Source organism: Elephantulus edwardii, unplaced genomic scaffold, assembly GCF_000299155.1.
Source record: "Elephantulus edwardii isolate Elephantulus edwardi_28Jun2011 unplaced genomic scaffold, EleEdw1.0 scaffold00307, whole genome shotgun sequence".
Taxonomy (NCBI): Eukaryota; Metazoa; Chordata; class Mammalia; order Macroscelidea; family Macroscelididae; genus Elephantulus; species Elephantulus edwardii.
Window position 1 is genome coordinate 575140 of NW_006400057.1, and position 9977 is coordinate 585116.

A 9977-nucleotide genomic window follows, 5' to 3' on the forward strand; every position below is an offset into this window, starting at 1 on the left:
AATGGTTTCTGAGGTGAGTATGAGATCATATTTTACAAAAGGTTTTTCACTGCTTAGTATAAGTTCACAGAACTCAGACCATTCACCAGAAAAGAACCGGCATTTAAGTAGTTCTTGTGCTAATTTTGACTTCCTGCCTCTTTTCACAGCTGGTTCACTTGTATCATTTTCTTCTTCTTCTCCTAAAGTGGAGTTAGCCACTACGTTAGGTAAGGTTACTTCATCAATCACCAAACTGTTGTAATCTTGAAAATGAATTTCTTTAGCCCCTCCCTTTAATGCAGTTATACCTAACAACCCTGCTCCACAGCCAAGATCCAATACTGTTTTCCCAAAGTTTACTTTGGCCTTTGTGAAATAAGCCAAGAGGTACATTCCCAAATTTTATACCACCTTCATAACCACCTGTGATGAGATCAGAGTGAGCAGAAAAGCTTTTTGAAACGATATTCTCTTCAGGAGAGTTCTTTCCCAGTAACATGTTTTTGACTGTTAATACATTTACATGTTGGAGACCTGGTAAAGTTTCTACAACTTTATTTTCTAATAGTTTCTTTAAATCTTGAGGCATTGTGTGCTCTTTGGCAAATGTCAAACAGGGCTGTTTTTTGTTTGATTCCAAGTTCTCTGAACTATTAGCTGCACGAAGTGGACTTTTTCTGTCTTGGGAGAGAGTTGCATTACCTAATGATTTAGGAAAGTGATCCTGAGGCAAGCTAAGTTTTTCTGTAGAACATTTTCTGTTCTCAAGTTTTCTTTTTTTAGTTTCTGAAACAGTTGACTCTTCTGAGGAACCCAAGGTCATATCTTCATCTCCAAAAGGTGTTAATTCATTTTCCATATGATTTTCTATAGTGAAATTAAATTGAAAAGTCATTTTCTCCTTAATATACTACCTCTTCAAATTTAAGAGCAGATCCTTCAACTACTGGTTGAATTTGATGACACACATAAACTTGCCTCAATTACTTAATTAGATTTATTGGGGTCAATGTCTCATTGGATACTTATATGTTGATACAAATATTTAGAGATGATGCTAAATGTCCATTTAAAGATCTTTTTTTCCACTTTTGTTCACCACCACAGAAACAAATGTGTCTTGGGCAAAGTGCAGTCAGAATGCTCTTCAGAAGAAAGGATGGCGAAATTTTTCTCACATACTTTGGGTATGTTATCAGGAGATGCCAGTAATTCCTGGAGAAGTGGGCTACATTGAAAGTTTACAGCAAGCCAGGTCGGGTAATGCTGGCCGATGAAGGCACCAAACGCCACACGGAGAAGTTCCTGAAAGTGTGCACCCGGAGTCTAGTCTCTTAAATGTGGTATGCGTATTTATAGTATATCTCAATTCTGCTGATCACATTTTAAAAAAAAAAGTCCAGACTTTCAACTCACCAGCTGCCTTCCATGAGAAAGACATGACAATCTGCACTCATAAAGATAAAAATAAAGTCTATTGCTTTCAAGTGGATTTTGATTCAGAGACCCTGTCCAAAAATGGCACTGTTCCATAGGGTCATTATGAGTCAGAATTTGGTTGGTGCCAATGAGTTTGGTTTGGGGATTACAATGCAGTTGTGTAAAAAATGTGTGAAAAGAGTTGATCTGTGGAGAAAAAAATCTATACAAATGATCCATCTATATTGCTATGTGTATGTGTGATTTAAAAATATTTTTATTGATTTTCATACAATAATTACTTTACATTGTTTCATTCATATACATTGTGTTTTATGCAATCTTTTATCTGCATTGTGTTTCATATATTTATTCATATAAATTAAATTCTACATTATCTTTAGGAAAAAAAAAGGAAAATTGTCAGTAAGAAGAATGGATAAAATGGCGGTGGCAATGGGTTCAAACACAACACCAAGCATATGGCCACTAAGATGAAGCAGTTTTGTTCTGCTACGCACTGGGTCCCTCTACATCAGCTGGAAGTGACTCAACAACTCTCATTTAGTTTTAAAAATCAGAGCATCTTTCTCTTTTCTATCCTACCACCACAGTATACTTATTTTGTTTCAAATTAACTACTGCTTTATATTCTTTAAATAAAAAATGAACATTTTTATTTAAAATTACAAAGTAAAAATATTTAAAATCATCTGATTTAGTAGGCTTAATTTATTTGAATAAAGTATGCATCTGTCTGGATAAGTCTGAAAATACTGTTAATTCAACATCCAAAGCATAAAATATCCTATTTTATGGACCATATTATGGATGTTAAGGGATTCATACGTGCATTGAAGTTAACTACTGAAAGAAGAATGCAATTAAATGATATTATCTAAATTATAAAAAAAAATCTTTGAATGAAAAATCAGTATGATTTGTAAACCTGCAGTCAAATTTTCCGTTTTCTCAGCCAAAAATTATATTCTCTAGAAAGCCATAAAAAGTAAATATAATCCATTTTAAATGAAACTAAAAGCATGAAGACTGGGTTTTTTATTATTTGTTACAGGATAAATTCAATTTGGAGAAAGGAACTCCAAATAGTATTTCCAAGGATTATTGTTATTTTTTTAAAAATCTTGGGGAAAAAAAAGGAATACATTAATACTCTACCAGTCAAATCAACAGAATTCTATTAAATTAAAAAAAAAGTGAGTGAAGCTATATACTTACTATGATCAACTGTTTTTCATCAGCTTTCTCTGCTTCCTTTAGTTTTAAGTCCTTTGGTATTTTTATCTCCAAATGAGAATTGCACTGAGGCCAAGAAGAATCTGGTGGTATTTCCCTTAAAAACAAGCAAAGCCCAAAAATTACATTAAAATATTACAGATCCGTATCACTTCAAACCAATAAAGGAAATGAAGTAACTCATTTCCTATACAGTACTGACAGACATCACATTTCAAGGGGGAAGATAACCTTTTAAAAAACTTGCTAATTTACAGCAATCAAAAAATTAAATCACTTACTATCATTTGAGCAAGTTTTAAATTTTTCATTCTTACATACCAGTCACTAAAGTTTGTCCTAGGTAATGGTTGTTGGTAATATCAAAGACAAATAAATTCATTTTACTTTTACTTTAAAGATAGAACAAGGATCTTTAAATCCATTCAAAACATTTATATATATATATATTAAAAAAATATCTAGTATTTCTAAGAGTATGTAGAAAGGAACATCCTCAAAAACTGTTACTATATATGTAAACATGCACAACCACTTCAAAGAACTTAGCAATGCAGGGTAGGAATACACAGTTATGAATTTATGCTAAAAAGATACACAAATGAATACATACGTGTTTAGTTTTTAATAAAAAGAAACCAAAGCCAACCAAAATGCCCACAAAGCAGATAAGAGTGAAACAACTCATGGAATTTTCAAATAATAAAAAATTTAACTGAATTGGGTAGAATAAATGGGTACTGGAAAAAATGTCCATAGTCATTAAGAAAAGCAAAACCTCTAGGGAGCTTTGGTGCCCTAGTGGGAAGAAGCTGCACTGCAATCCCAGAGGTATGCAGTTTGAACCCATCAGATTGCTCTGCTGGAGAAGCCGGACAATCTCCTCCTATACCAGTCATATCCAATTTAACAGTATACACACTCAAAATAATAAAATAAAATTTAAAAAAAGAAAAAGAAAACCCCATGGACAGGCACAAAAAAGAAACAAAGAAATGACAAATTGTATCACTGTCTCTCTACATGGAAAACTGAGGGTTACAACACAATTTGGTGGGTTTTTTGGTTTGGTTTTTTGGATATTGTTTTGGGTGAGTTTTTTTAGGAAAAATCTATCCAAACTCAAAATTTTTCACAATTACAGTTATTCTCAATGTCTTACCCATTATCACTGTTGTTAGATGTTTGGTTATTTAATATACTATGCTGTTCAGAAGCTGAACCTGTAAATCAATTGATAAAATAGATTATTTAAATAATTGTTGTATTAGTTGTTTAGACCATAACTAGTGGTCAAAATAAATTATACAGAAAAAGGGAAGGGGATATCAATGCAGTAAATGTTTCATTTTTAAGAAAAATCATTTGATAAAGCCAGAACCCCTCTTCTCCTTAGAAAGGCTGTTCTACATGTGAACTACAGGCCTGCAAGGAAATAGAACAGCAGATTAACAGGAATTATATCTAGTTTTACCTACAAGGAGGAACAGAACAATAAAGTACATTTCTTAACCATGTTAATAAAGGCAATCATCAACTCAACTTTTTCTAATGACAAACTGCCCTTCTCATTTATACTTCCTTTGCTCCATGCCATGACAAGAATTATCTGAACATTTTTTCCCCAAGTATACTTTTATCTTTTAGCAGACAGAAACAACATAGTATTTTAGCTGATCAGAGAGGGAGCTCTGATGGTTTAGTGGTTCTGAACAGCACTGCCAACATAAAGATAAATGGTTTGAATCCACCAGCAAAAGATAAGCAATCTCTTCGCTTGTGATTTACTACTTCTGAAATCTGATGGAGGGTCAGTTATGAGTTGGTTCTGACTCCACAGTATACAAAAGCAATTATTAGAGACTTAAGAGATAAATTCTGAGAATTACTTAACACACTAAATCTGAAGTAATATAAAGCATGGTCACTTAGAAGTCACAAAATCTACTGCTACCATTAACTCATTAAGTAACAATTCTTGGAAAAATAAGTCACAAACAAAAATTAAAAACTAACTTTTGGCAAGAAGGAAAAGTCAATCAACAGAACAAAGTTTCCTCAAATGAAAGAGCATTTGAAAAACAAGCAATGGTAAGAATTAACAGGCATTATCTAGTAGAATTTAGTTTCTTGTTATATGGACAAAAATATCCCTCAACAGTTTAAAATCCATACAGTATTTTCAAAGTGTTACCTAGACATGTACTCTCTTCTGTATCAATTTTTACTTGATTAAGCATAGTTGGAGCAGCAGCAGCAGCAGTTGTACTTTCCACTGAAGTATTTTCAAGCTTGGATTTCAAACACAAACTAAAATTCTGAACACATGATTAAAAATGTTAGTATTTACTTGTCAACTCTTGAGTTTTAATGCTAATACTTTCAACAAATTTAAGCATACTCAAAAACTTCATAAGAGTAAATTATAGACATGTGTTATTCATCTTGACACAATCTATTATCTCAGCATCAATTCCCATCATTCCCTTTTATGGTAAACTTAAAATTTACCACTTCTACTCTTGGTACTAACAACCAGGAAATTTAAAAGATTAATTGCATTGGGAAAGTCTGCTGTCAGGGACCTCTCAAAAAAACTGAAGAGCAACAATGCCAGTCTGGAGACTAAGGTGTGCCTGATACAGGCCACAGTCTTTACAACTACTTGCTATGCATCAGAAAGCTGGACAATGAATAGGGATGACAGACAATTGATGTCTTTGAGCTGTGGTGCTAGAGTAGAGTATTAAATATACCATGGACTGCTAGGAGAACAAACAGGTTCAACCTAGAGAGGGTGAAACCAGTTTGCTCCTTCAAGGCAAGGATTCTGAAGTTTCGTCTAATATACTTTGGACATGTTGCAAGGAGGAACCAGTCCCTGGAGAGGTAGGTCATGCTTGGGAGGGTGGAGAGACAGCGCAAGAGAAGAAGACCCTTGATGAGATGGATTGATTCAGTGACTAGGGTAATGGGGGTAGGTGTGTCAGCGACAGTAAGACTGGCACAGAATAGAGCAGTGTTTGGGGCTGTTGTACTCAAGAGTTGCTATGAGTTGCAGGCAACTCAACAACACCTAACAACAACCTATGTCCTCAACAAGGAACTTTGGCAAGCTAGTACTAAGATTTGTTAAAATCTAGTTAAAATGCCAGCTGCTCCAGAGGAAAAGACAAACATTCTCCTTCCATATGATTAACTGACTCTGAAAACCCATTGGAGGGGCAGCTATGAGTTTTTTTCCTCGTGATAAATTTCTTCTCAGATAATCATCTAATGTTCAGACTATATGATGTGGAGAATAACAGAATCTAGATTCTAATTTCCTTGTACTACCTAAAGCTCTGAGTGATGAAATAAAAGACAACAGCCTTCAATATGAGCTGCAATTAAACATAAAACAAATATCCTCATAACTGGACCAATAAGCAATGTATGATAAACAGAGATAAGATTAAAGTTGTCAAGGATTTCATTTTCACTAGATGCACAATCAACATCCATGGGAGGTCCAATGTGCTACAACTGAAAAATCAAACAACATACCGCAGTGTACAAATCTACCATAAGAGATCTCTTTTTAAAGTGTTAAAAAGCAGATACATCCCTTTGAGAACTTAGGTGCATCTGACCAGGCACTTCACACATACAAAAGGTAGACAATGAATAAGGAGGTTAAAGAATTGATGGCACTTAAATTATAGTGCTGCCAAAGACACCATGGGCTGATAGATAGAAAAACAAATAAATCTGTCTTGAAAGTAGTACAGCCAGGATGCTCCTGAAAGGAGAGATGGTGACACTTAGAAAGGAGGGTGCTAAGACACACATACTTTGTACATGTTGTCAGGATGGATCAGTTTGGGAAGGAGGACATCATACTTGGTAAAGCAGTGAGTCAGCAAAGAAGAGGAAGATCCTCAGCCAGATGGACTAACAGAACAGCTGCGACAATGCGCTCAAGCCTAACAAGGACTGTGTGAATGGTACAAGACCAAGCAGGACTTTGCTCTGTTAAACAGAAGGTCATCATGAAGTTCAGTTTAACAGAGGGTCACCAGAAACTTACTAGCTCAAGATTTCTCACTGACAAGAGCTTCAAATTTCTATACATATCTACTTTCTGCTTATTGGTTTTATGCACTAGCGTTCTTCCTATGTTTTAATTTGGGAAGTAATGCATTCAAATTGCTTTCATAATATTTCAAAACCATTTCCTGAGATAATTATTAAAGGTTCATCCAGATATAATTATCATGTTTTTACATTTATTTTCTCTTAATACTGTTGACCAAAACAATTTTATTCTTAGATGGAAGAATAAATTATTTACATCTTTCAGACATCTCATTTACCCACTATGCAGCTTTGCGAAACAACTCAAACTAAAAATGGGACCCCTCAGAGCAAGATCCCCAACCCTCAACCTTTCAAAACTTTTGTCTGGGAGGTAAAGAAGTTGATTTGCACAAGCTGAAATTCATTTTAATGTATTAGTTAGAACTAGGCTTAACTGTAAGTTCTAGATTTTATTCACAATGAATTTATTTTCCTTTATTTTAATTGGTAGAAAAAGAAAATCGCATAGTGAGCTAAATTAAGAAGATGGAACCAACAAGTTTGTGTTTTATATAAAATGTGAATGTAGAAACAGATTATCAACACATCACTGGATCAAATAAATTTCTATTTAATAGGGTACGTTAAGAAATCATTCTTTACAAAAAAAGAAAGAAATCATTCTTTTTTCTTACAGATTAATTTTAAAACACATATTCTGAAATCACTCATTTCTTATTACCAGGTACTTCCCTGCCTGTACTATGCATAACAAAATGGCTTACCTTCTCTGGTGCTGATGTAATAGATTGTTTCATCTGATTATCCAACAATGGTAGTTCCGTAGAAAGTTTTATCTGATTATCCAAACAATTTGCAGGAGCCTTTTCTGTGGCTCTGTTAATTTCCACTTTATCATTACTTGTAACTTCTTCAGAATTTTCTTCCATTTTTTCCTGCCAGCAAATGATGTTTTTATCACCATGTGGCTTTGTCCCTAAAGATGTACTCTGAGTCACTGGATGATGTAATTCTGAAGCTGGTGGTAAAACACTAGTTCGTAATAAGCCCAATTTGGGGGAAATTTGAGAATCCAATTTATTTTGCTGCACAGAGTTGAATTTGGAGAGTTTTATTTTAGTCCAATTGGAGTTCTTCTTCGGTGCACTGTTTATTCCATTTAGTATACACTTCACAGGCTTTGTTTTCCTACTAGGGAAAAAACGATTACACTGCACATCCTGATTTGTCTCCTTCTGGTGGAGTATTTGTCCTACACCATCAGTCTCCTCCAATTTTACTTCTGTAGGTTTCTCTTCCTCTGTATTTTCCACCTGTGAAGATTCCCTTTTTACCTCTACAGTATCAGACTCAATTTCACCAGCGATTTCTTCACACAGCTGGAGAATGCTACCTCGTTTGCTCTTTCCTGCTTGCTCCAGCTCATCATCCACACTCTGTTCAGGCACTGACGGCTGTGGACTTTTTTGGGGGTTTGCACTAGTATTCCCTTGTGTACGAACTGACTTTTTAATTTTCTCATTCTTTTTAGGGACCACCACTGAAGCAATTGTTTTTGATACTTTTCCCTCAGAAGAAGTTGCAGGCACAGGCTTTGTTTCTTCTTTCCTAGAAGTCTTCTGAAGACCTTTTTCTGACCCTTGAATGCACTGAGAACTACAAGTACCAGCTGCCTGATGCTCTATTTTGCGCTTTTTTCCTTTGGGGGAATTTACTTCACTAATTCCTGAATTTTCATCCTCTTTGGAACCAGATTTTATTTCCAGTACTTTCCTTTTCACATGTTTTTTATTTGTTTTAACTTTAGTAGTAGTAGCAGTAGTAGTAGTATTGCTACTGGGCTCTTTTCTTACTGGCAGCAAACTTTGTTTGATTGCTTGAACTTGACCTTGAATAGATCTACTGCGTAAAGATCTTGTTGAAACTTCTGTTAACTGTTGCAGTCTTTGTGACCTCCGATTACACTGTTCATTTGGTTTCAAGGTTTCATGTGCTGTTTTCTTCTTTTTCTCTGATAATTTCTTTTTTGTAGAATCTTCCTGTGAATGTCTTTTCACAGTCACCATATTTTTATCAGCAGACTTAGCTGTTTTATCACCAGATGCTGCCTTTGCAGACCTGGTACTCATGCGTATTCCAGATTCAGGTGGGTTTGCTTTCTTTTCACTGGAAGATTTAATGAGTGATTGCACAGTTTCCTTTGGACCTAATTTTTTGGCTACATTCTTTTGAGAACTTTGAATCTGAGTTTCTAAATTCTTGTCTTCACTTTTTTTAATACTTTTAGAGGACTTTTCTTTTGACTTCTGCTGAATGGACATCATTCCTGAGTAAGGTCTTCCTTTTCTGAGTAGTTCTTAAGATTTTTGTCTCCTGGAAGTTACAAATACTGAATGTCTAGTATTATTTCAGAGAAACAGTCTTAAAAATCTTACTTTAACTGATTCTAGTATACATTTTCAACAGAAATTTGCTTCAAGTAAGGTTTCTGCCATTCCTAGGACATAGAAAAGCTGACAAAAATGCTGAACGATATTTGTTTTACTTTAGACAACAGAAATTTGAAGATTTCTTTAATTTGATATTTTTAGAAGTTTTTATTTAAAAAAATCATTAACTTAGATTTTATTTCTTTTGTTAACTTTTTAATTACTTTTCTATTTCAGATCTTGTCTTATTCCTGGAAGAGTTATTATTGATGTGTCAGTTTTGATAAAATTTTTGAAAATCTTTTTCTTCTGAACTCTATCATTACTACACTTTGATTCATTTGAAACATGTCTTGCAGCTAACAAGTTTCTATCCTTATTTGCTGATTCTGTTGGCTTGCAGTTCTTATCTAATCTTTTTCGTTTGATAAAATACTCTGTTAATACAGGTCTCCTTTTGTGCTGCCACTCCTGAAAAATTAAAAAATAAATTTTGCAAAATTCATGATATAAACGAAGTCTAATACTACACAAAAATTCCTTATACATATAAAACCTAATTCCTTCCTTTTTTTTGTATACTTAAGAGTAATAGAATGAATTATGACAACTACATTCCCATAAGGGCGCTCTGGTGGCTCAGTGGGATAAGGAATCTCACTGCCAACCCAAAAGTACATGGTTCAAATCTACTAGGTGCTCCACAAAAGAAAGATGGGCAATCTCCTCCCTTGTGATTTAAAGCCTCTGAAAACCTGCTGGAGGGTCAGCTATGCATCAGTTCTAACTCAATGGTACTTAACTACTACA

At 34.4% G+C, this 9977-nt stretch overlaps 1 protein-coding gene and 1 pseudogene across 1 annotated transcript in view; both read right to left on the reverse strand.

The window, feature by feature from the left end:
• LOC102862403 lies at nt 1-877 on the reverse strand (annotated as a pseudogene).
• The window catches only part of ESCO1 (establishment of sister chromatid cohesion N-acetyltransferase 1), a 36229-nt gene extending 27119 nt beyond the window's left edge, over nt 1-9110 (reverse strand). Inside the window, exons 1-4 of the mRNA XM_006901060.1 lie at nt 7503-9110; nt 4853-4976; nt 3821-3881; nt 2641-2755 (exon numbers count right to left, since the gene is read on the reverse strand). Of these exons, the coding sequence (XP_006901122.1) occupies nt 2641-2755; nt 3821-3881; nt 4853-4976; nt 7503-9062 (1860 nt within the window). The 5' untranslated portion in view covers nt 9063-9110. The remainder of the gene's footprint in view (nt 1-2640; nt 2756-3820; nt 3882-4852; nt 4977-7502) is intronic.
• Between the last annotated feature and the right edge of the window lie 867 nt (nt 9111-9977).